General features: G+C 39.7%; 5 protein-coding genes across 6 annotated transcripts; 3 read left to right on the top strand and 2 right to left on the bottom strand.

Annotated features, from left to right (window-relative positions):
• Positions 1 to 4,059: 4,059 nt before the first annotated feature.
• Positions 4,060 to 12,208, bottom strand: LOC140542884 (uncharacterized). 2 transcript variants are annotated; one of them, XM_072665837.1, is made up of 8 exons: positions 10,525 to 12,208; positions 9,115 to 9,423; positions 8,933 to 8,986; positions 8,413 to 8,466; positions 6,907 to 6,978; positions 6,491 to 6,541; positions 6,245 to 6,331; positions 4,060 to 5,500 (listed from the first exon to the last, which is right to left on the bottom strand). In XM_072665837.1, exons 1-8 carry the CDS (start codon positions 10,589 to 10,591, stop codon positions 5,418 to 5,420), a joined length of 777 nt encoding a protein of 258 aa, XP_072521938.1. In that variant the 5' UTR covers positions 10,592 to 12,208; the 3' UTR covers positions 4,060 to 5,417. The 2 variants fall into 2 exon arrangements, with proteins under 2 accessions (XP_072521938.1, XP_072521939.1); XM_072665838.1 differs by lacking the exon at positions 6,245 to 6,331.
• Positions 12,209 to 12,259: 51 nt separating this feature from the next.
• Positions 12,260 to 15,406, bottom strand: LOC140542885 (uncharacterized). Its single transcript, XM_072665839.1, has 4 exons — positions 15,293 to 15,406; positions 13,283 to 13,558; positions 12,760 to 13,041; positions 12,260 to 12,634 (listed from the first exon to the last, which is right to left on the bottom strand). Exons 1-4 carry the CDS (start codon positions 15,357 to 15,359, stop codon positions 12,513 to 12,515), a joined length of 747 nt encoding a protein of 248 aa, XP_072521940.1. The 5' UTR covers positions 15,360 to 15,406; the 3' UTR covers positions 12,260 to 12,512.
• Positions 15,407 to 15,524: 118 nt separating this feature from the next.
• On the top strand, positions 15,525 to 18,488 carry LOC140542764 (hereditary hemochromatosis protein homolog). The gene is made up of 4 exons (XM_072665690.1): positions 15,525 to 15,600; positions 17,011 to 17,280; positions 17,901 to 18,173; positions 18,260 to 18,488. The coding sequence occupies exons 1-4, from the start codon at positions 15,525 to 15,527 to the stop codon at positions 18,469 to 18,471; spliced, it is 831 nt and encodes a 276-aa protein (XP_072521791.1). The 3' UTR covers positions 18,472 to 18,488.
• A 1,148-nt stretch (positions 18,489 to 19,636) lies between these two features.
• Positions 19,637 to 22,294, top strand: LOC140542763 (aerolysin-like protein). Its single transcript, XM_072665689.1, has 2 exons — positions 19,637 to 19,717; positions 20,767 to 22,294. The coding sequence occupies exon 2, from the start codon at positions 20,784 to 20,786 to the stop codon at positions 21,810 to 21,812; it is 1,029 nt and encodes a 342-aa protein (XP_072521790.1). The 5' UTR covers positions 19,637 to 19,717; positions 20,767 to 20,783; the 3' UTR covers positions 21,813 to 22,294.
• Positions 22,295 to 23,415: 1,121 nt separating this feature from the next.
• Positions 23,416 to 26,334, top strand: LOC140543183 (uncharacterized). The gene is made up of 3 exons (XM_072666214.1): positions 23,416 to 23,800; positions 24,395 to 24,629; positions 24,728 to 26,334. The coding sequence occupies exons 1-3, from the start codon at positions 23,705 to 23,707 to the stop codon at positions 25,408 to 25,410; spliced, it is 1,014 nt and encodes a 337-aa protein (XP_072522315.1). The 5' UTR covers positions 23,416 to 23,704; the 3' UTR covers positions 25,411 to 26,334.
• Positions 26,335 to 26,939: the final 605 nt, after the last annotated feature.

Consider the following 26,939-nt stretch of genomic DNA (forward strand, 5'->3'; position numbering starts at 1 on the left):
AAACCACTCCTGTCTACGTGTGGGCCCCTAATTTAGCGATCTTTAGGTGAGTCATCATCTGCGCACTATACGGCTTGATTTAGGGTGTTCCAGTGTGTCTTTGCTGTCGTTACGATGGGGAAGGTAGGCCCTGCGCTTCTTGAAACATGCAAAAGGCATGTACGAAGTCTCTTAATTAATCATTGGTGTGTTTTAAAAGTATAACGTGCAATAAACCAATCAGTGTGTCACTTGTCATTCCTTTTAAGAGCCAGGTGCCGTCTGACTTTGGTGGATTGCTATTTCAGTGATGCATGGCGCACAGTCTGGGAAGGCTTGCTGAAGTGGTGGAGCGCCTCACCTCCAGAATAATGTTACTTTATTTTGTATTCTGTTTATTATTGATGCACGCGCTATGGGTTTGTGCACTGCTGCATGTCCATGTGTGTGTAACTAGCGGTGGTGTGAGAGCGTTGGGCATGTGCCTGTTACAATTCACTGCCAAGATAGCAACAAACATCTGACTGTTGACATCTGTCTAGGTTGTTTTCAGTTAGTGGTGCTCCTGTGTTTTCCATTGCCAAGATGTCAATACGCCAGAAATTTACCTGAGCACACCTAATTTCGAGACCACCACACCCATCGGCATAGATATATTTGCAAGCAGCGTTGCTGTTTAAACCACGCAGAGTCAGAATTCCTGCTGCCACTTGTACAGTGAGGCAAAAAATATTTAGTCAGCCACTGATTGTGCAAGTTCTCCTACTTAGAAAGATGAGAGAGGTCTGTAATTTTCACCATAGGGATACTTCAACTATGAGAGACAAAATGAGAAAATCACACTGTTGGATTTGTAAAGACTTTATTTGTAAATTATGGTGGAAAATTAGTATTTGGTCGCCCACAAACAAGCAAGATTTCTGGCTCTCACAAGTAGCTTTCAAAGTAGGAGAACTTGCACAGTGGCTGACTAAATACTTTTTTTTGCCCCACTGTATATCACTCTGCTTTAAGATTCATCACTGATGACTCTACAGCACACATAAGTCTATACTGTATGAAAAGGTGGGTTCTTTTGAAGTGTATCCAGAAACTCACTGTACTATGAACAGCAAAATGTGTCCTCTGCATTTGACCCATCCGTTGTGGTGAACACACACACAATGAGTAGTGGGCAGCCAACTCCAGTGCCCTGGGAACAGAGGAGGCCTTGCTCAAGGGCGCAACAGTGGCAGCTTACCAAGCCCGGATATCAAACCCACAACCCTGTCATCAATAGGCCCATGCTCTAACCGCTGAGCCACCACTTCCTCCCTTCAAAGCAGTTATCAGACTCGTTCCAGTGATTGGATCACCCTTCAGGTACCAAGAGTTTTTTCTGAACTTGAAACATGCAAAAGGCATGTACGAAGTCTCTTAATTAATCATTGGTGTGTTTTAAAAGTATAACGTGCAATAAACCAATCAGTGTGTCACTTGTCATTCCTTTTAAGAGCCAGGTGCCGTCTGACTTTGGTGGATTGCTATTTCAGTGATGCATGGCGCACAGTCTGGGAAGGCTTGCTGAAGTGGTGGAGCGCCTCACCTCCAGAATAATGTTACTTTATTTTGTATTCTGTTTATTATTGATGCACGCGCTATGGGTTTGTGCACTGCTGCATGTCCATGTGTGTGTAACTAGCGGTGGTGTGAGAGCGTTGGGCATGTGCCTGTTACAATTCACTGCCAAGATAGCAACAAACATCTGACTGTTGACATCTGTCTAGGTTGTTTTCAGTCAGTGGTGCTCCTGTGTTTTCCATTGCCAAGATGTCAATACGCCAGAAATTTACCTGAGCACACCTAATTTCGAGACCACCACACCCATCGGCATAGATATATTTGCAAGCAGCGTTGCTGTTTAAACCACGCAGAGTCAGAATTCCTGCTGCCACTTGTACAGTGAGGCAAAAAATATTTAGTCAGCCACTGATTGTGCAAGTTCTCCTACTTAGAAAGATGAGAGAGGTCTGTAATTTTCACCATAGGGATACTTCAACTATGAGAGACAAAATGAGAAAATCACACTGTTGGATTTGTAAAGACTTTATTTGTAAATTATGGTGGAAAATTAGTATTTGGTCGCCCACAAACAAGCAAGATTTCTGGCTCTCACAAGTAGCTTTCAAAGTAGGAGAACTTGCACAGTGGCTGACTAAATACTTTTTTTTGCCCCACTGTATATCACTCTGCTTTAAGATTCATCACTGATGACTCTACAGCACACATAAGTCTATACTGTATGAAAAGGTGGGTTCTTTTGAAGTGTATCCAGAAACTCACTGTACTATGAACAGCAAAATGTGTCCTCTGCATTTGACCCATCCGTTGTGGTGAACACACACACAATGAGTAGTGGGCAGCCAACTCCAGTGCCCTGGGAACAGAGGAGGCCTTGCTCAAGGGCGCAACAGTGGCAGCTTACCAAGCCCGGATATCAAACCCACAACCCTGTCATCAATAGGCCCATGCTCTAACCGCTGAGCCACCACTTCCTCCCTTCAAAGCAGTTATCAGACTCGTTCCAGTGATTGGATCACCCTTCAGGTACCAAGAGTTTTTTCTGAACTTGGAAAATTTGCTTTTTTTTTTTGCTGATTGTCACCCAATCATTTAGAAGTCTTAGTCTCTAAACACCTCCACAAAGTAACTGTTTTACTGAAATGTTTTATTTCTTTTATTTCCTGTCTAACGTCTAATCTTCTAATCTTTATTTATTTATTTATTTATTTATTATTTTAGTTACTGTTTACCGACTGTTTTTTTATTTATTTGTTTTATATTCTCATTGTTTTCTATTTATTACTAATTAATAAATTAATAAGTAAAATTATTTATTTCTAATATTAACTATTTTTTGATGATTTGTTTTATATCTTACATATTTTGTATTACATGAATTTCTCTCTTCATTTTCCAGTTGGTTTTAATGGTTTAATTCAGCTACATTGTAAATGAGGATCACCCTCATGTGCTCCAACTTTAAATAAAGGTTGATTGTTGGACTTATTTACCTGTATTACACATTGATTTCTTAATATTACACGCTGTAATAATCTTTCGGCCACTGCTCTCCAAAACGACATCAGCTGTTTACATTTTCCACAATGCTTTGTCAGAATGGTCACTTCAGATAATAGTTATGTAAACTCTTGTTCACTGCTTTATAATATTATTTTTTTCTTTACTGACAATCAAAAAATCTTTTAGTACAAATTTCAGGTTCATCATAATTCCACAGACATCCAATGACTTCCTTACAGCTTTCTTTAAGACATCACTTGAACAATTTGTACTCAGGTCAGGTCATTCAGGACCGTCTTCTGAGAACCTCGCCTACCCCTTATTGTTGCTTGTTCGTTGTTTGTTATATTAATTTAACTGAATTTTGTTCATTCATTTTGTCTTCGAGGGAAGTCCATTGTGGGTTTTTGAAAACTTTCTACAGTTTTAAATTGTATGACTTACTACAGATTTGTCCACAACAATCATGGTTGTCTTTTGCTGTATTTTTTGTTTGGTTTGTGGCAACAATAAAATGAATGAGAATGGACAGAAGCTGTCATCTGTATTATATCTGAACATGTAGTTCAGTAGTTCTCTTTAATTATGTGTATATGTAGCAGAAAATGACGATCGAAAGTGCAACTCTTCTAATAAATACAGTCTGAAAGATCGCAGCTGCCTGAAATAAACCTGACAATCAAACACACATTTGTTTCCTTCAGAAGCGCTGTGGTGGAAGACCTGTAGGCCTGTATATTGTTGTGTGCTTCTAAACACCTCTGACCAAATACAGGACCATATTAGGTGTCCCACTTTAAACCTCACAACTGGTCGCAACCAGAAAAACATGCTCAGGGACTTCCCAGATCATTTATTTTGATCATTTACATAAAAAGTATAAATATACATTAAAATACTATGCATTTGCGTAAGTTTGCATTTCTGTAAAAGGTTTTATTGAACAATAAAAACCAAAAAATTTTTTAGAACTAACTAACAAACTAACAGATTCATACACAATGTGAAATGGTTTGGTTTGAGCTTTACACCAATCGTTTGTCTGTGACAGGATCACAATAACACAACTAATCTCATAGTATTACACAGGCATAACCACATAAGCAGGAATACAGCTATTGAGATACTACTGTACAGAAATTGTAACCGTTGATACATCACCAGTAGTTACATATGTGCTTCAGGATTATTAATCTCTAATACAGTTATTACAGACACATGCTATAACGCAAAACCAATTCATTCAAATCCCAAGTTCTTAGTTGCGCATACAGAAAGGTGACAATGTCACTCTTGGTATTGTGAGAAATAATGTTAAATAAGTCACTGCAATGTTTATATTTGACCTTTTGACCTTGACTATCGTGATTATAAATAAAAGATTCTTTTTAATCAAGTCTGAAACCAGTAGCTTAGGATAATTGCACAAGCTGGTAAAGCTGGTTTACCTAAACAACAGACTGTATGCAATGTGCAGTATAGTGGCTATGAAAATACACCTTATAGCATATGGGCATGTACATAAGTAGGCAAACATAAGTAAAACAGGGCAAGTTTGAAGAAATCTCATTGTTATTTATTAGCAAAAAGAATTGTAGCACATTTAATAAAAAAAACTTTAGAAAAAAAAATTTCTAAAAAAAGTTAAAAGTACTGATAGGAACTGTAGTACTGTTAGGAAGCGTTATTGAATTTTAAGCAACTGAAAATGTGATGAACACAGATGGGGATGCAGGTTTCTTTGCATGTATTTTAACATTTTAAACATTGTTTCTAATGTAAACTAATGCAATACATGTATAGATTTACTATTTAAAGAAAAAAAAAGAATTAGGTAGTATTAAGTATGTAGTTTATTGTAATGTATTACAGTACTTCCTCAAAACTTTTTTTTCTGTACTTTTAGACATATTTTTTTATTCCGTAAGACGAATTGCAAAACCTAAAACAGTGCTGAAAGTTCGAACTTGTATAAAACAGTATTTTACAGACTGACTTTGATAGCGTTAGCCATCAGGTCATCTCCTGCCACTGAGGTCACCTAAAAATATACCATACGTTTATAACTCTGAACAACACACCTCCTGGTCTGGCTTTGAAAGACACTGTGGTGTAGGTGTGAGCAGCCTATTAGTATACCAGAGTGCAACAACTGTGCTTTTAGAAAATGTCCCATAACTTAAACACATGGTGTAGTTTTTACAAGACAAGCTCTCAGACATTAAGCAACTTTCCAGAAGCCTTGTTTTATGGATGTACACTGATGTAAAACACACAGTAAACACATGATTGTGCAGCTGCAAACTTAACATGTGATTATTAAATCTCCACAGACTTCATTAATAATTATTGCATTCCACTGTAATTATTCCTCCTTATTCTGAGAGCTGCTCCTGGGTGGACAGGGTGTAGATCACTGCTGTGTAAACCGACTCTTCATCATCTGCAATGACACATTCTGGACAAAACAGATGGTCAACACATTCACTCAACATATTCATCACTGCTGTATTGAAGTGAAAGAAGTGATAGTGATACTTTTAAATATATTTATTTGTAAATTAATAAACTCAGCAACCTATCAATCAATAAATGAGTTATACGAGTAACCTTGTAAGTCGCTCTGGATAAGAGCGTCTGCTAAATGCCATAAATGTAAATGCAAATGTAAATGAGTAAAGTAGTAGCGATGACGCTTCTGAGGACACTGAAGCAAATATCAAGAGGATGTGGTGTTTATGTATTACTGACATTATTGGTTTGTTACATGAAGTAGTACTTCAACCCAAAACCTAAACTTCATTCTCACCCTGGCCCTGATTCTGATCCTAACCCTAACTTTAACCTCAACCCCAAACCTAATCCTAACCCCAATCCTGGCTTTAATCCTGACCCTAACCCTAACCCTAATCCCAACCCTAATTTAACTATAACCCAAAACCTAATCCTACTGTCACATTGGCTTTAATCCTAACCCTAACCTTAACCTCAACCCTAAAGCTAATCCTAACCTTTTCTCTGGCCCTAGTCCTAACCCTGACCTTATTTTCAGAAAACGTAATTTTCATTAATTATTATACATTTTTGGAGATGTGGTTTTATAAGCAGGCTTTACAGTGTGTTTGTTGATCCAAAAGAGAGGAACTCATCTTTTGATTTATACTTGATTACTGTATGAATGTAGATTAAATGATGGAATTACCAGTAATCCTACAGACCCACATGATCATCACTCCAGCCAATAGCACAGCAGTAGTGATGACTGATAGCAATGCTAGCAGCAACCTTCCTGAAAAATAATGTATGTATAATATATATATATATATATATATATATATATATATATATATATATATATATATATATATAGTGTGTAATATATGCATGTATTTATGTATGTATGTATTTGTGTGTGTGTGTGTGTGTAAAGTTATATTTAATGGCTCACTTTTGGGGGGATCTGCATTCTGATGGTGATGGGTAACTTGGGTCCCTACAGCTAAATGGGGGGAGAGAGATCATAACAGGTATGAATTATATGAATGATCTAATGTGATAATGTGATCATTTTACACAAAAGATAGCCAGCAATGTCAGTAGGTTTCAGTAACAGCATCTTTCAAATGAAACATTATTAATAAAAAATATATTAACATGTAATTCATAATAGATACTATAAATAATTACTGTGACAATATATCATTGTTATAGATCAAACGCTCCAAAAAGACTCAATATAAATTCCTTTTCTGTCACAGCTAGTACATGTGTAGGATTTTATTTCTTAATGTTGGCCATTCAAGTTGACACCAAAAAGACTATAATAAATAAATAAATACATAAATAATAAAAGCATTAACTCACTAGGAGCGCTGTGTGTTTTGGCCACAGAAGGTACATTGGAACCTGCAGGTAAACCTGCTTCAGTTGACACAACTGTGTAGAAGACAGCACAGAGACATAGTGCACAGTGAAAAAACTGCACTTATTACATTTAAAACATACTGAGATGTATCTAATTATCTAATTCATCAAATGCTTTGATTACACTTTTAAATATATATGCATTATATTTAGTTAACATGTAGTTCATTGTAATTTAATTTACTTCTTACATATTTATTTTTCCACTTTTGTACATTTGTACATTTTGTGCAAAGTGTATTAATAACAGCTACTACAGTAATTCCCTTACAACCCTTAAAACACACTTCCCTTGAAATATCACATACAATTATATAAATATACTGTAATTCTAAAAGCTGATTAGTCACAATCAAATGAAGTCTGTTGTGAATAAATCTGGATACATCCCACAGATTACTCAATTATTTTGAGTTAGGTGAACATTTGTGATCATTTTACAGATCTTCAATCAACTTCCAACATTTGAGTTTATTCAGTGGTCATTGGTAAATGGACAGTGATTGGCCCATGCGATCTTAAAAACAGCAAAATAAAATAAACTGCACTGATGTTGGATTGAATCATTTCTCTCATATTGATGTTTCTCAACAAGTCCAGTAACTGAGTCAGCTGTGCCGGGTCAGTAATATACAGTGGGTAACTCATAACTGGGTAAGGGTGTCTTCCTCACCCTTCACTCATCATCTGTGTGTAGTCACTCTCCCCAAACTACCTTCCCCTGTGTGTTTACTTGTAATCTGTATAGTGTTGTAGCTTTCTGGAGTCTATTACTAACTATGTTTGGACTGTACTGCTCTCTGTTCACAGGTTCCTGATCAGTACTGCAGTCTCTCTAATCTAGTTCCTTTACAGGCCGTAGTCAAATCTGACTATAATAATCTCCTAAACGCATCCTCATTTTCTCCTTTCTTTTCTCTCCCTTATGTGCTGAGCTGCCCCCTGCTCAATTTATTGGATCCTATCACGCTATATTACCACAACGACCCCCCCCCACCACCCCACAACATTTCCCTGCGCTCCTCCTAACCCGCTTGTGTTTTTCCCTCCTTTCTGTTTCCTCTCTCTCTTTCACATGTATTGAGATGCCTGGTTTCCGCCTGACCTGGCTCTTCACTACCCTCCTGCCCGCTGCCCTGCGCTGGGGCCTTGCATTGATTCATCCTCGCCTCACTGCAGGACTTTATCATTCTCACTCAAGTTTTCATCTTGTAAGACTTGACGCCACATTTATCTCTTTTTTTCCTTAATTCAGTTTAATTTTATTGTGTTTATTCCTGTTTAGATTTTTATTATGATCTGGTGTCAACCTGATGAGGATGGGTTCCCCTTTTGAGTCTTGGTTCCTCTCAAGGTTTCTTCCTCTCGACCCGAGGGAGTTTTTTCTTGATACATTTCTGATATTTTACTGGTTTTATACTGTGAAATCTGCAGGAATAAGCTAACCTGCAGTAGATTTCTCTTCTGGTGTAGAAGGCAGTGTTGGTACAGGAAGCAAATCTAACAAAATAGAGACAAAGTTGAACATTAAATAAACACAATACTACTTGATAAAGTGATAAAGTGATACACTATAAAGTATAAAGTAAAAATTTATGAAAGCATTACCTGATAAATCATATTTGTCACTAGCTTGTTCAAAAAGGCTTGGACCCGGATCTCTAAAAAGCCACTTTGTGACAACATTTGTTGTAAAAATATTTATTTATATATAATATTTATATAAATAAAATTTAATTGAATTGATGATTGAAGTGTTGAAGGCTGCAGGAGCAAGTTACTATTTCTTCTGCTGCTGAGTGTGGCTGCATGTTGGCTGAATGCTGTGGTGATCACTCAAAGGTCATTTACTAGTTTTTGGGCCTTTTGTAGTCATTTGTAGAGGCTGCGTAAGATTACATTATATTTGACACATTTCTGATATTTTACTGGTTCTACACTGTGAAATCTGCAGGAATAAGCTAACCTGCAGTAGATTTCTCTTCTGGTGTAGAAGGCAGTGTTGGTACAGGAAGCAAATCTAACAAAATAGAGACAAAGTTGAACATTAAATAAACACAATACTACTTGATAAAGTGATAAAGTGATACACTATAAAGTATAAAGTGCACATGATCAATACCAGCCATGAACTTATGAAAGCTTTACCTGATAAATCATATTTGTCACTCATTGGAGAGCGGATGGACGTGTCAGACTTAAGTGAATAATCACAGCTCACTTCTCTGCTCCTCGCTGACTGCAGATGACTGAACAGGGACTTTTTGGGTGCTGTAAATCTACAGGCTAACCTCCCAGAGTTCAACCTTTGAGATTCTCCCTTTAGGAACTGCAGGTTTCCAGTGTAGATGTGACATCTAAAATCAGCCCTTTCTGACACTGCCAGCGGCAGTTCACAAACAACTCTGAACTCTTCAAGTTGATCATAATGAACAATGCTGATTATCGGTTTCTGATCTGCAAAGGAACACAGTATAGAACTGAGTAAACACGGTAGAAACTGTGAGTTGATTCAAGCAGACACTAGCAATGTTTACATGCACACAATAATCTGATGTTTCTTTTCCATTTCCCTCTTTTGTTTAAAACATCATGTACAGAATATTTCGACTTTTTTGTGTGCCGTGTCAAATGTGTGGAACAGCTGAAGGCACTGCAAAATATGTATAGAGCCTGTTTATACCTGGCATTAACATTTGTTTTTGGTGATCGGCTCACGTTCAGATTTCACTTGTCTTGGACACTTGAGGTGGACAGAGTTGGATCTTGTGCACATTAAATACATTAAAGTGTTTTTTAATGTGATCAAATTCCATCAGGCTAGATGAGAGCAGTATTACAGAGTTTGTTCCCTTGCAGTTTAAATAGTCACATTTTCTGTTAGAGCCTCTATGGGAATACGAGAACCATCTATTGTTCCATCTTAGAACCCCCACCACTCCTCTGAACTGTTCACAGTATCCAGAGCAGGACAGTTTTGATGAGAAACACTATTTACAGGAAGTAAAATGGGAATTATGTAGACATTGGTGTGGTTTTTACATGGGAAAGTAAAATGGGATCTGATTTGGTCACACTGGGAACGTATTCTCCTTAATAGTCTCATTTTTCAACTATTTCAAGATTTCACCCCAGCTTTCACCCCAGTCAAACTAATGTATCAAACCACTGGTGTGCAAGTAGGCATAACATGCCAGAGAGATATCAGCCATAAAACAGACATACTGAAATCGCTGGAGGTGTCACCAAAGCTGCAATCAAAACCCAGTACTGATTTGTTCCTGCACTGTTAAAAGTTCTGTTAATGAACTTTTGACGGTTCTTCAATTTGAAGCTGTGGAGGAACCTCGTAAGGAGCTTTGAGGAACCTTTAAGAAAAGTTTTTTTAGAAGAAAAAAGGTTCCTTGAAGGTTCTTCCACAGCTTCAAATTGAAGACCCCTAAAAGTTCCTCAAGGTTCCTCATATTTTAATACTAGAAGCTTATCCTCACAGGTTAAACTGTGCCCTGTTTAAAGCAAAAAGCAATGCTCAAAAAGTGAACTATTAGAAATACTCACTTTGAGATTGAACTTCCTGAAACTGGTGGAAAACAGTCCAGATCAGCATGATTAGGATGATCTCCATTTCACAGTCGCGAGGTAAAACAAAAGCACTGAGATACTCGTCTTAATCAGTTCACAGCATCAGGAAAGAGAGCATAAAGTCACAGGAAACCCACTTCCGTCCATTTCTTTCATCATAATCATAATAACATATCTTCCTCTTCCTTCAAACACAGATGTGGTGTGTATTAAACGTTTAGAATATGGCTCCATGAATCTAACCAATGTTCACTCTGAATTCAAACAACAGTCATTTTAGCTCTGATTAGCAATACTACCCTACAAACACCTTATTAGCTTAGGTGACAACGTGCAACTTTGCTTAGCAATACTCAGCTGGCTGTAAAACCTTACTGACCTTCATGGTGAAATAATTAAGTAAACATAACTTACTACAGAAATTTGGGAAGTTGATTAAGTCAAACAAACTCAAGAGTACAGTTGAGTTCCACACGCTCTGACCCTCGGCTGCCAATGGCTAGCAGCAATCCACTGATCATGCTGACTGTGTCATAGTCCACTGGACAACCTCTCTGCGGTTCAAATGCTGAATGCAGAGCAACAATTGAATCAAGCATCACTGGCCTCCAGTGGTTTTGTGTACACTTGGTTTGGAGATGGACATCAGAAATACCAGTTCAGGCATGGCTTGTTGCTGGTGTCAGTAACTTTTTGCTGTTGCCAGATCTGAATTTGCTGTTTAGCTGCAGTGTCTTTTAGTTGGTCTACCACTGTGCTCTTCTGCAATCACCTTCAATTTAAAATAGATGCAGCAGTTCCACAGTCACTGCCCACTGCCACAAAATAAGCCACATGTTTAGCACCTTTGCTGTTGACAACATGGAAGGTTCACTGGTGTATTTGATGTATTTCAGTCAACATAAGCACCTCGACTGGACAACACAAAACTGCATTCATATAAAGTTTCAAATTAGATCCTATCTGCAAACGTACAGGAACGTACTGGGAAAGTCACAAAAAGGCTCAGGATAGGAAGAGGTCACTCTAAACAGGATACTGCTACAAAATCTTCATGATTTGCATGTAAATTAGTCCCATATAAAACTGTAAGATCTCTTTTCTATGCGTGTGGATCACTGGTTCAAATCCTAAGACTCGCTTCCTGCCATCAGCAGACGGAGCCTAAGACAGCGCAATTGGCCTTGCTCTCAGTGTGGGTAGATGGCCTCCTCTTCTTACGTCACCTCTGTGTGATGTTGGCTGACACAGGCTTCTGCTAGCCAGTGCATCAGAGCTAGGTGCCCAGCGCTTTCCTCTGAGCGAGTTGGTTGCCTGGTGACGCTGCATCACCGACAGTTCAAAAAGAGGCGGTGTCTGAAGCATTACTTGTGATAAGGGGAGAGTGCCAGTGGGTTGGGCAATTAGTTGGATAATTTAAAATTGGGAAGGAAAATTATTAATAAAAGTATAAACATATTTTTGATTAATTATTAATAAAAAAATGTAATAAGTGCACCTCAGAGGGGAGGAGAGGGGACGTATGTAGGACAAATGTGCTAAACTATACAGATTAGTGTAGAAATATTGTCACTTGGAATGATACCCTCATAAGTAAATCCAAGTGCTGACATGAAGCAATTCTGTAAATTCTTTTCATTACTATACAAAACCCCTGAATGTTTGATAAATTGATCAATTTATCCTTAAGACTACACCATACCTTTGAAGGCACATTTAACTTGTTTATACCTTAAAATGGGGTAACATTAGGAAAGAGAAAGAGGATAAAATAATTGTGAGAAGATGAACATAATCAGCTGTAGTATAAGCATAGTTGGAGAGGGACTTCCAAAACACTAGTGCCAGAAGATCTCAGAAGAGAACATGCAGGAGTGTATGGGACATGGACAGTCTCTTAAAACATGAGAAACGAACAGACAAATAGAGCTATTAAAGGAAAAAACACCATTCTCTTCCAAACATTAAGGCTGGAATTTGAACTTCCTTCTGAAAATCACTCCAGAAACAATGATCCCACAAACAAGGCCAGGTATCAGTCCAAAAACCCAGGAGGAGTCTGGTGTGAATGCAGGAAATTCAGGCCCTTCAAAAAGGAAAGAGATAGTTAGATAGTTTGGTGATTTAGATTCTCATTACTTTGGCATTCATGTATCTTTTTCCTTACAAGCAAATGTTCAGTAAATGATTAAACATTAAACATGGACTCACTCCACAGGAACATCTTGGGCTGGGCCAGGCTGCTGTGCTTCACCTCACAAGCATATTCCTCACCAGGGTGTGGAGTAATGGCTATATACTTGTAGACTCTGTATGTCCAGTCATTACTGTACATCAGGTCAGACCTTACTCCTTCCTCAACAGATGGGTGACCATTGAGGGTGAAAGTGATTTCTATGTCTCCAGGGTAGAACCCAGTGGCATAGCAGTAAAGAACGTTAGTTTGGCCTTCTGCCACGGGGAACTGGGGGTACACATTGACTGAAGGCCGAACTGCGGAACAGACAAAAATGTTTAGGTGGAATTTTGACAGTGAATGAAAACATTTATCTATCCATCCATCATTCCATCCATCCACCTAGCTATATCCAGTTACATAGTTTGGGGTTTACCGACTCTTGACCTCTGAGCGAAATCAAAAAGGTTGGTTCAAATATGACCCGACAACCATTAAACAAAGACCAAGACAAGGTCTAGTCTAACTGTTTCAGCTGTGAAGTGAGAATCTGATTACCCAAAGGAGGTCTGGCAGCCCCTGTTTGCTCTCTGAGCTTTGACAGATAATCCTTCTGCCGATAAAAACCGTGCAGAACTTCATACATGCAGAAAGAGCGATCATTGTCCTCCAGCACGGAGAAGCCTGTGGTCGCACTGGGACGTAGGACAAATGTCTTTTTTTCGTTGTCAAAGTACGCGAATGTGGCATCGTTCACCAAAACCACCACGCCCTGGTCTACAGAGCCATTGCTTCTTATCCGAGTGTAGGCCTGGATATTCACAGTCTGGTAATCTGCAGAATGACACAAAAATCAAGTAAAACATAAAAACACATGTAGAAAGTGTTCATTTATGTACAGGATTTACATTCATAAATTAATTAACATTGTTTGTAAGATTGTGAAGAGAAACCTTGTAGAAGGTGAAGTTCTGAATGCCAGAACCAGCAGTTCTCAAAATCCTTCTAGACCATTCATTAAATGGATGTTTATCTGAAAAATCTAAAATTATTTCCCAAAAATAAGACTCATTGTCTCATTTATAAGATTTTTATTCTGGATATTAATTATGAGAACTGCATTCAGGATGTTCTACAGTTTCATCTGCTGCTCTGCTCATCATTCTGGACATGGCTAACCTTCCATTTTTCAGATTATCTGATTCCTCACAACTTTATTTAACCCCTCAACACTCCAAGGCATATTATTCAGTAACTACAGAGACTTCTGTACAAACTGGTGGAACTATTCTCTGATGCCCGCTGGCGGTCCATAAGCTGTTTAAGGGATTAACCTCCATACTTAAGTACCTTTATTGTCATTACACTTATATACATGTACAGTAATGCTATGACACCCCTGGAGCAGTGAGGGTTAAGAACCTTGCTCAAGGGCATAACAGCGGCACCTTACCAGTCTTATGTATCCACTCAAACCCACAACCCTGTGATTAATAACCAATATATCTCTAACCACTGGGCCATTACAACAACCCAGAGCAGATAGACATATAGAAAATCATTCTATACATTTATATGCAACCAAATTGGATTTATTTTATTAATCATTTCTTACATTTATTACATGAAAATGTCAACATGTTTAAACACTGATTCCAAACTTATAAAGGTATAAATAAGCAAATACATTACATCAATGCATTAACAATAGTCACTGTTGTATTACATGCTTTAGCCACTAGGAAGAAGCAGAGTTCATCTGCAGAATGTTTTAAGGTGCTGTAAAATGACAAATGTCAGGAATGAAAGTCTCAGTTTCAGGAAAAAAAAACTGATAATTTCACGAAACATCACTGTAATACAAACCTATAAAATCTAGATATCACTTTACATGAATGGTCCATTGTAAATCCCTTGTAGATGCTCACCTTTTTTAACTAACATTGAATGTAACCCTACACCCAACCCTAACCCTAACCTTAACCCTTACACTAACCTTACCCATGCATAAACCCTTAACCTAACTGTAACCTAACCTTAAATCTAAGCCTAAACCTAACACTAAAATGGTATGGATAGTGTAGCCTACAATACAATAGTGTAGCAGATCAGATTTTTTCAGATGGCTCTAATCCTACTGTAATCTGCTCTACCTTGCTCTATCTTACTGTACCTCTACATGCCTATGACAAGTTTGCACACCACCCTGTCACCTCCCATTAACCCGGCCTTTAATCTCTCATTCCAAGTGTCCAAAAGTCCAGAGTTCTCTGAGTTCTCTCTCGTCTCTTCAGTCTCCTCCCATATCCTTATATGCTTACGACACGGTCTGAACTGACAAAATGGACCAATAATCCCCAATAATTAGGGTTAGATGTAGAGTTACATATAATAGACAGTCTAACACACTTCAGTTTCAGTTCTGAGAGATGTTGGATAGACTCAGAAGCTCCTCTGAAGTTCCTCATGGGAACCCAGCATGCCAGGAGACTAACGACTTTATTTTTTTTTACTCGTGTTGGGTTTTGGTAGCTACTTCTACTTCTACTTACTTACTCTGCTCCTTACCTGTCCACAGAAGAACAGCAGGAACCTGATAACTGAAAATTGTCAGTATGAAGGACAAATGAGACATGTTGACTTGACCACAGCTCAGTTCTCGTTTGGCGTCCTTCTCGTTGTCTCAAGTCTGCAGACAAAAACATGAAGGGCAGAACTGTTTACGGACATCATGTGAGTGCTGTATATGTAGATGAAACCCACACTTGTAGTTTCACTTTCACTCTTTCCACTAGTGACGATGTGTAAAATGTCAGATATAGTGTTCTTCCTCATGTTGGTCTGTGTTCTTACTGTACAGCCTTCTCTTGGAGCAGGTAGGCTATTATTTCAACCTTATTCTCAACAATGTCGTATAAAGGAATGTACATTATACTGCCTTTCTTCTTTTATCAAGCTTGTGATGTGTTTCTAAGGTTTGTTTACCTAGTTAGACTCACTGTGGCTGAGGCTACACTATCCTCCAGTAAGAGGGGGGTTACTTTTCTATGCTGTGGTAATTAAAATGAAGGCTATAGTGGAAGAAAAAGCCACCAAAAGCCACCTTAAATAAAATGTCACAGCCTAGAAACTGCTGCAGTGGACCTTCTGAGTCCATCCTGCATCTCTCAGCACTGGAAACTTAAGTGTGTTAGACTGTATTCTTCTCTTTCTGGAACCTTTTTCTATCTAAAATTGTTAAGTGAGAGCTCTGAACAACAGTAAAACAGTCCAGCAACCTTAAATCAGATAGAATTACACTAACTGTGAGTAGTTAAACTGAGAAACTGAGGGAAAATATAGTCCTTACCCACATACTGTAGTAGAAGTAAAAGTAAAATTTGAAATGTGCAAATCTACCAGAATCCTCAACAAAATTCTGATCCATGGCCATAAATGCATATACTGGTTGAAACATACATATTTACATTTACATTACCTTTTAATGCATTTAGCAGATGCTCTTACCCAGAAAGACTTACAAAAGTGCTTCACTGTTCACAAATATCCTTAGCTACTTTGTATCGGCTAGGATGCAAAAAATATCTCTAAGCTTCGATAATATTAAATACAGAAGTCAGTATGGAGACCACAATACTCAACACTACACTTTGAACTCTGCCATTCGCTGTCTTACATATGTATGAACATATATGCAGTGAACATAAGTAAATATCATATTGTATATTTATGTAATATATGTAGGATACATATCATTGCTGTCTTCATTTTTGCAGTTATTCTGTTTATTGTATCAAAACTTCATGATTAATGGACCAACAGAAATGCTCTAAAATGACAGGAAACCTGGTGTTTTTTTGGGCCATTCTTCAAATACATGTTTGAATTTAATATATTTTACATCTATATTGCCATAAATCAGATTTGCATACAGGATTGCAAAAACTGCATGAATTCCACACTATGAAGCATGTCTGAAGCTTATAAATGAGGCAGGTTGTCTATAAATGTACCCAATGCAGAGTTTCCTCAGTGCTATAGGCCTAATGAACAGTTAAATCAGGTATGTTAGAGCAAATAAAGCATGCAATTGTGGGACATGAAATGAGACAGGAATTTTAATTAATTGAGGATATATCTAAAGGCCAGGTCATCTAAAATGTTATTATAAACAAGCACAAATCCAGCAGCTTGTGATTTATTTAGTTATCTGCAGACTAGTTTCTTAAACCAGTCTGATTTCAGACCCCTTGGTCCAGTGAAAGCCTCCCCTTTTTGTGCTGCAGATGAAAATGCATACCAGCAGTTTATTGGATGTGAATTCAACAGTCAAGGACAAGTGGGTCACTTCTGGCGTTATGGCTACAACAGCAAAGACATCATGCACATCGATCTGGCCAAAGAAACCATGGTCTCTACCAGTGAGGCTGGCCATTTCCTAGTAGAGGAGAGGAAGCGTGTGGAGTATATCAAGTCAAAGGAGAAGCGCTTGATGAAGGTGTGCTCTGCAGTGCAGACTGTCTTCTCTCTTTCCAACAACTCCCTCTCCAGGGCAGGTCAGTACCGCATACCTTGTTCTTACTCTACACTACGAAACCTAAGTTTGTATAATATATATATGTATACAGTTGTAGTGCAAAATCATTTTGTCACATAAGGATTGTGGAATGGAGTAACGTCATTCAAGTACACTAGCAACTGCCAAGGGAACACCTAGAAAACAACAGTAATCACATAGCTATACCTTAGCAATCATTTCTGCTATCAATTTTAGCTATTAGGGGTGTAACACAATGCCATTATCTGTCTCTGTTAAGTTATTTGAACCAGAAGTGGGCGTAGCCCACAATAGTGTAGCCTACAATACAATAGTGTAGCAGATCAGATTTTTTCAGATGGCTCTAATCCTACTGTAATCTGCTCTACCTTGCTCTATCTTACTGTACCTCTACATGCCTATGACAAGTTTGCACACCACCCTGTCACCTCCCATTAACCCGGCCTTTAATCTCTCATTCCAAGTGTCCAAAAGTCCAGAGTTCTCTGAGTTCTCTCTCGTCTCTTCAGTCTCCTCCCATATCCTCATATGCTTACAACACGGTCTGAACTGACAAAATGGACCAATAGAAATGCCACAAATGACTTGGAATAATCTGCTCATAATCCTTCTATGCAGTCAAACCCTCAGTGCAAGTGCGGATGGGAGGGGAAAAAGGCTGGGAGTACCTCACGTGTCTAGTCCATGGTTTCTACCCCAACACCATCCGTGTGCAATGGAACCACAATGGCAAGCCCATCTACTACGGCACATCAACCACCGGCATTCTCCCTCACAAAGATGGCACGTTCCAGATGACGAGTTTCCTCAGCCTCGGTAACACGAGCATGCACAGTGTTACCTGCGAAATCGAACACATTAGCATTGATGGAAAAATGAGGGCAACCTTAGGTACATGTCCCACTTACAAAGTTCATGGATTTTTAGGTCAGTCATTGAAATAGGAGATGTTTACTGTTGTGTCTCCTCTGTTTTAGAGAAGAACCCTGTCCACCTTCTGCTCTCTGTGGTCATAGCTGTGGCTGCTGGGATTGCTGGGTTTGTATGTCCAGTTGGCACAATGACCCTGATCATTTATCTCAGAAGGAAGACAACATCAAAGCCTCTTGAGGACATCACAAATGACTCTAGTGAGGCCTCAGAAACGCCACCGACTATGAGCTTAATGCACCTTCCAGCACAGTTATGAGAAGTATGCACTGCAGGCTACAGGCTACTACAGCTTTGTCTGCTGATCAGCATCAGCCCTGCTGTGAGATGCTACAGATGTTTCTTTTTCTGCATGTAATGAATTACGTTTATTAGAATTGTACAAGAGATTGGGCTTATCTTCACTGAACTGTACAAAGTGTGACACCGGATTCAACCCAATATTTCATAATGTTTCTTGACATTTTAAGCTTCTGAAATTCATGTCATCTCAGATCCTCTTCTGGGTTTATCTGATGTTTGCAGATCTGTCAGAGACGTCGCTCTCCTTTTTGATTCTAAATACCTTAAAATGCTTTACGTTTATAGACGATGTACATTTTCAGAGATAAAGTAAAGAAAGTCTTGGTGGCGTAACATTCCTCAGGTTGTAACACAGAACCAAAGACTCTTTAAAAAGGAAAACAATACAAGTGTTATCTAGTTTTACTAGTTTTACTCTCCCCTAAAGTTAAGCAAGGTGTAACCAGTCTACAGAATGCAGTGAGTGGAATTTATTTTTTTGAAGATATGGTTGTGGGCCAAACTCAGTGTCCCAATTTAAAATATTTGTTTATTATTACGCAGCTTAGATTTTAGTATACTCAAAAGCCAGTATGAAGACCACAATAATCAACACTATACTTCGCCCAAGTACTCTTGGAAAAGGTGTAGTTGTTGTTGTCATGGTGATTGTGACTGTGGTTGGGAACACTTTGTAGTTCTACAATTGCAGACTGTAGTTCACCTGTTCACCCACAGGACTGACCACCACAGAGCAGACACACAACACAGTGGTGGTGTGTTAGGAGTGTGTGTCACACTGGTACGTGGTAAGTGGATCAGACACAGCAGTGCTGCTGGAGTGTTTAAACACCTCAGCATCACTGCTGGACTGAGAATAGTCCACCAACCAGAAATATCCCGCCAACAGCGTCCTTTGGGCGCAGTGGTCCTTTGCTGTGACCACTGAGGTTGTAACTGTGGTTGTGGTGGTGGTTGTTATAGTGGTAGTTGTTAAGCTGTGTATATGACCATGGCAGCAAAAACAGTAATATCTATTTCACAGAGATTACATGAAGATTACATGAAGCAGTTTTCAGCAGGATGTCAGATCATCCTCTAGGGAAGTTTAACAGTTACCACACTCTTCAACTGTGACATCTATAAAGGAACTGGCAAATTCTACCCAACACTGAGACCTGAAGATATTGTATGCCCACTCTCTGCGTGCAGCTTTCCATCTGGTAAGTGTCTGTGATATTCTCGATTTGGACTATTTGGATAGACTCAGCAGATAATGATGAGAGCGTTTGGTCAGTTCTGCTAATCTTGCAACCAACAAAATGAAAATAAAGAGTCACCAGTTAGCATTGCTCAAATATCTACATGTTTACTTATAAGTGATTACTGGCTCTTACTTATTATTAGCAACATTACCATGTATGGTTGACATATTGCTTTAACATGTACTATCATTAACGTTACAGCCATAACATTAAAACAGTGTTTAAATCTGTGTTTCTATACCAATTTTCCATGATATCAGCTCCACTTCCCATATAGGAGCACTGTGTAGTTCTATAATCACAAACTATAGTCCATCAGTTTCTCTACATACTTTGTTAGCCTCCTTTCACCCTGTTCTTCAGTGGTCAGGACCCCACCGGACTGACCACCACAGAGCAGCTATTATTTGGTTGGTGGGTCATTCTCAGCACTGCAGTGACACTGACACAGTGGTGGTGTGTTAGTAGTGTGTGTCACACTGGTGGATCAGAGTGGATCAGACACAGCAGTGCTGCTGGAGATCTTAATGCTGGACTGAGAATAGTCCACCAACCAGAAATATCCAGCCAACAGTGTCCTGCAGGCAGCATCCTGTGTCCAGCATTTTGTGACCACTTATGAAGGGCTAGGGGATGACCAATGCAAACTATGCAGCAATAGCTGAGCTTCTGTCTCTTACTTTACATCTACAAGGTGGACCAACCAGGTAGGAGTATCTGAGGATGCTGAGAATGACCTACCACCCAAATCATCTCTGCTTTGTGGTGGTCAGTCCTGTGGAGTCTTGGCCATTGAAGAACAGGGTAAAAGGAGGCTTACTGAGTATGCAGAGAAACAGGTGGACTACAGTCCATTGCGGTGTTATTATAAAACTACACAGTGCTTCTATTGGGAGTGAGAAATGAGTACAATCTAATTACATTGGCAGTTACACCAATGCTTTTTATTAAAATCTACATATTACTGTGGCTGGAATAACGTAAATCCTAATACATGCTTATTTCAGGGTTTAAAAGCTTGATCATGTCCTATCTTGCACCCATCTGTGTTATTGGTGGACATGGAGAGAACTCATTCAACTTCAGTGGTGCTGACAGTGGAGCATCCTTGGAAAAGATAGAAGTGTGTGCGGAAGAATGGCAAATCAAATTCATAAAGATTTGGCTTACCAATGGCAAGTCAATGCAGTTTGGAAGATGTAACCCGATACTTTTTAGAGACCCTTACTCCTATTCTGGCATTTGTTCTGAATACAAGTTTCAACCAGGAGAGCGCATCACCAGCCTTTCACTGTGGGACAATGGAGATGGAACACGTCTCGGTGCCATCAAGTTTACAACAACATCCAATGGCTGCTTCTTTCCGAAGATGACCAGCATGTTCCTGAAAACAGAGCACACAATTGATGTCGGCTCTGGCATCTGCGTGGGAGTTCTCGGACGTGCAGGATCAGACATCGACAGCCTAGGGTTCATGTTCATCAACACCATCAAGTCCGCTGTACTCACCAACGTCATTTATCCCACCCTTCACAATGCAGTTCCTCAAGTAGATTGTGAGACCCTCAAATCCATGGAATTTGAAAACAGAACCAGTATTTTTCAGCAGTACAAAATAGAAAGCACAAGGAAAATCGTCTACACGTCTTCCTGGTCTGTGAGCAACAAAATGGAATCCACCTTCAGCATGACGGTGAAAGCAGGTGTTCCAGAGGTGGCCGACATTAAGGGTGTCTCCAGATTTATAGTGGGGTTCGAAACTTTCTATTCTTTGAACCATTCTGTAGAAAAAGGTGAAGTGTTTACTTTCCCAGTCCAAGTTCCCCCAAATAGAACAGTGGATGCAAAGATCACCATAGGCCGCGCTGTTGTTGATCTTCCCTATACAGGTACAGTGAAGATAACCTGCTTTAATGGCTCTGTGCTGGAGATTAACATCAGTGGAACCTACAGAGGCGTCACTTACACCAATGTAGGTGTACATGTCATGGAAGGTGAAACAATTAGTGAGGCTTCTGACGTCCTTGATATTAGAGAGTCACAGGAATGTTAAAGGACTGTCAGCTCGATTATAAGTATTAATGCTCTCAGTGATCCCACAGATTTGATTTACAGGGTGTTCAGTCTCCCAAGTCAGATTGTTGGGCAAAAAAAGTCAAACAACATAAACAATATTTAAACCATGAAGCATAGAGGAAAAGGAAAATGCTCTGCCTGATCAGGAGGACAGTCCCTGAGAACAACATTAATGTGACGTCGAACCTGAGCCACATCTAAGTTTTCCTAGTAGCCCACATAACTTTTCAAACACATAGGAACACTTGATCTCATCTAAATACGTCTCTACAGGTTGACTTTGGTCTATTTGGTTTTTTTTTTATCCATCCACTGGTAGCGCTGTTGCACACAAACACACACACACACAACTTGTCTGACCTGTGTTCAAAGAAGAACTGAAAAAATATGAGAGACTGAAGAAAATCTGCTGTTTATGGACTTCATGAAGCTTCTAAAAATCTGAGTTTTAAGTAAAAATAAACAGATTTTTCATTTATGTTGTTCAGATTGATTTCTTCACCTTCCAAACTTCTTTTGGTTAAGATGTGAAATGCTATGGATGACTGTGCATTTCAAAATAACACAACTTAAACATTTTCCACAATAAAATGTGAAAATTTGATATGTACTTTATTTATGTATGTGAAACATTATTGTTCACTCACACACTTTCTCATCTTTTGAAAGTTTGGGTCATTAAGTCATGATTTAATATAATGCTGTCATTTTATATTTAATAATTGCTTACTGTCTACATTTATTATAAACATAGAGGTAGAAAACGAGTGTCATCCATGCAAACACACAGACAAACGCACAAATCCATCAATTACAGATGAGAGGCAGATGACGGACACACAAATCCACCAGTTAGACAGGATGAGAGGCAGAGATGAGTATCTCGACTCGTCTTCACAGCCTCTAAACTCCCAATGTGAGTCACACACGATCTGGCAATGAGATGCATTATTGCAAAGATATTAATATAAACACTGAGAAACATTGAATTTGACACGCTGACAGGTTGGTGGAGTGTGTGGCTTGGAAAAGATTTGGGTGACTATTGACTTGTAGTGTTTGTTGGCAGTGTTAGCTTTGTAGCTCCAGCACCAAACCCATGAAGCACACCTTAAATATTAAAAACCCCCAAAATATGTCTTGGCTAGCTCTGACTACATCTGAGGTGAGCTGGAGTAGAAAATTGTTCACATCTGATTAGTCCTTTAACTGCATTAGTGTACAATCATAACCTTTTCTAACAGCTTCTTCACCATGAATGTGTGCTAGCTGTGAAGAAATGTAAAAAATGATAACTGAGTAATCACCCTTTTGAGCATTCATAGCTTTGATTTATATCAGTTTGAGAAACCTCATGCTCTTGATTTAATGATGAGCGACTAAACAAAGCTCACATTCAGTCCCCACAGCTGCTGAAGAACCCTGAAACAGTCGGCAGCTTGTTTCAGTCTAAACATTCATTTTTCACAGTTTCACTGTCTGGGTTCTGTTATAGGCCTGATATGAACAGATACAGTATATCACCCTCGCTTGATGTCTGAAGTTTGATGGATTCAGCACCTTACTCTGAGTATTCATGCCTGACGTTCCCCTTAAAAGTCCTCATACTAGATTAGCAAACAGAGTTAGCGCTAACAGCCCACGCCTCACAGTCCAGGCGAGAAACAGAGGCGTCTGACTGAACTTGAGTCAAGTCACGAGCTGCTGCACGAATTAGATTTTAAATAATAAGAGAAGGAGGACGGAGGCCTGATTACTCCTGAGAACATTCCTCTGTTACACCTCTCACTTTTCCACTGACTGCTGCTCTCACACTGTTTGTACAAGGGTGAGAGTCTGGACCAGGACCTGACCGGCACTGAGGCGAGTATGGGATCTGTCTGGACACACAGCTTGAGAGAGGAGATGACTGTGAGGAAGCTGAAGTTCTCTCTTAGCCGACCTGAACTACTGCTGCAGCCGCAGGTACGCCACCCAGGGCTTTGGTTCTGAACCTAGTGGGATTGGCTGTCAATCCAGCTAGTGAAGTTCTTCATTAACATATGAAAATGAGGGTCAGGGGTGCTGGACTGGGGAGGGATGGTTGCTGACAGACAGATGGACATATAGATGGATGAAAGGATGGACAAACACACATGGCATGATTAATGGTTGAACAGATGGATAGATAAACAGAAAGATGGACAGAAAGACAGACAAATGTATGATGAATGAATGGATGGTTAGTTAGACATAGAAAGTCGAACAGACGGGTGGCCAAATGGACGAACTGACAGACTGATAGATAGATAGAAGGACAAAGAGATAGATGGATGGATAGACAGATGGACAGACAGACAGACAGACAGATAGATAGATAGATAGATAGATAGATAGATAGATAGATAGAAAGATAGACAGACAGACAGACAGACAGACAGACTATTACATCCTTGTTCCCAATATGTTCTTGTGTACTTATTAACACTTAGATCATCAACAGTACAAATCAATTGACCGTATCTTTATTAACATGCAGTATATTGTATCAATCTAATATCTAGTGCACTTTACTTCCAGTGGAGTATCTCGCCGTGGGCCTGGATGCTGTACCGGCTCTTCATGGTGCTCTACACGTTTGCATGGTGTTTGTACTCTGCTCTGCTCTTCTCATCACCCAAATGGCTCCTGTTCCTCAGCCACATTGTCTACTGTGTTATGGGAATGTATTACCTCCTGGCCTTCTGTAATCTGGCCTGGGCTGCAATCCAGGTTAGAACGTTCTACAGGAGTCAGAGAACTGCAAACCCAGAGGGTGAGTCTGCAAGGCAAGAGTTCTAGAGACACTGAAGAAGGAAAGGTGTGTTGTGTTTGTAGCAGTGCTGAAAGTGTGCTTCTCCTCTTCTCCACCAGAGGGCAGCAGAGGATACGTAGCAAGGGCAGGATCTGTGGGCCCGTTTCCTCTGCCCCCTCTGCTCTCAGCTGCTTTGAGACTGCAGTGGTGTCTCCATAACCTGGTGGGCAGTTTCTCAATCACCGTGACCCTCCTGTACTGGATGCTGGTGTACCCCATTGAGAGGCACCCTCTATCCGCCTTCAACATCAATATGCATGTGGGGAACTCTATCCAGGCCCTGCTGGACCTCTGTCTTTCTTCCACCCCCGTCCACCTGGCCCACTATGTCCACTTGTTCCTGGCGGCCTGCTTGTACATCCTCTTTGCTCTGCTCTACTGGCTCTCCGGAGGCACCAACCTCAGCAAGAAACCTTATATTTACAAAGTGCTGGATTTTGGAGGGTGCCCTCTAGTGGCAGCCTTCAGCGTGCTTGGGGTTGTCTGCATTTGCCTGCCGCTTAGCCACTTTCTGGTATGGAACATGTGCTTCCTGAGGAGGTCCATAGCCACTGGGGCTAGGGGGGGTTCTCTGGGGCTCTTTAGAGAGAGATGGTGGTGGAAAATGGGTGGAGCTATGGGCGGGTCTGTGTCTCTCACGGGTATCCCTGCCTCTCTCTTCACACCTGCCTGCTCTGGTACCACCCAGCCCTTACTAACACCCAGGAATGCCCTCCAGGGGGCTATCTCTGTCTACCTCTGATGAAAGGCATCCTAGCTCTGACTGAATAGTCTGTGGAGAGTGTCCTTATCCACCTTATTCTGCCATGCCTACTTTCAAAAGTAGAATTTGCGGTCATTTTGTATCAAATGCTTTATGGTCATATCGTATTCAAGGTGGAGCCAATCTGAAGTAGGCTACTGCTGTGGACACTGATCTTAAAAAGGCTAGCAGCAACATTCCATAAGGCTATTTATCTATCTATCTATTATCTATCTTATCTATCTATCTCCATTTTGTGGAGGGGATAGTCAGTTATAGAGTACTATGGTCGCCTTACTGTATTGTATTTAGTAATGTCTAAGCTTAGAGGTTTCTTTTGAATTATTAGTCTATTCTAACTAGCTAAGGTTTTTTCTTGGGTAAATAGCAAAGCACTTTGTAAGTCGCTCTGGATAAGAGCGTCTGCTAAATGCCATAAATGTAAATGTTATAAAGCTCTGGTGAAGTGAATGTGTAGGATGTTTGTGAGGCTATCATGAAGGATGATAGCCTAAGAGCTTCACAAGCACCTGATGAATCTGCTTTATCAGAGCTTCATAACCAAGCCATTTCTCTGGGTGGATGTAGGATGGTAAGAGCAGAAGTATGAACGGTGGTTTTGAATGTATTGCCTCCAACTTCAACCATAAACGCAGGTCCTCTTCTTTGGAAGGTGGTGGATATAAGTCATATGGTGCAAGCGAAATTCTCCTCTTCCTTCATTTACCGTGACACCCCCTAACTGAGCATATTATACTACTCAGTGTATGTTTATTATCACTGTGGTTGTAATCTATATCAACGGCTGTATCTGCTGTAGCACCAGATGTTCTGCACAAAATAAACAAAGATGGCCACTGCCATTGTTTAATGGAAAATAAGGTGCAATTTTGCAACGCTGCCAGGCAGTTACTTCCAGGCTCAGAAGACCAGTTACCTATTACTATGAAATAGGGAAGAGACCAAAATACTTAAACTGAGGGTCAAATGACCTTTTCAAAAACATTGTTGATCAAATCTGACAAAAAACTTAATGAATAGTTTGTAGCATTTGGCTTTTCGGCTCTACATCGAGGGGGACTCTCCCTCCATGAATTAAAACTGTGTGGGCTTTTGTGCCTTTTGTGTCTTTTTCTATCACACCCAGGCACCTCAAGGTTTCACTGAAAATGCCTGAAGGTCATCTTTTAGCCCGGCCCAGGTGGTGATGCAGCAAAACAGAGAAGAGAAATGTCCAAGTCATGAGGAATCTCCATATGCTACCTGGACCTGGACATATGCAAGCAGTTTTAAAGGGAAGATAATAAAATTTTACCCTTTTGCACCCTTCCTTAACCTGGAAAGTAGTATGATAAAAATATATACTGAGGTTATTATATAACGGTTGTTACCTTTGCTTTAATACTAATAATATTCCGTTTCAGGCCCCAGATAACACCACTACCGGCCAGTGAACTACCACACCATGTGGGAGACTGGGGTTCAATTCCTGGTCTAGGTGACTATGCTGCGCTACACCAATGAGAGTC

This window comes from Salminus brasiliensis, chromosome 21 (assembly GCF_030463535.1).
Source record: "Salminus brasiliensis chromosome 21, fSalBra1.hap2, whole genome shotgun sequence".
Taxonomy (NCBI): domain Eukaryota; kingdom Metazoa; phylum Chordata; class Actinopteri; order Characiformes; family Bryconidae; genus Salminus; species Salminus brasiliensis.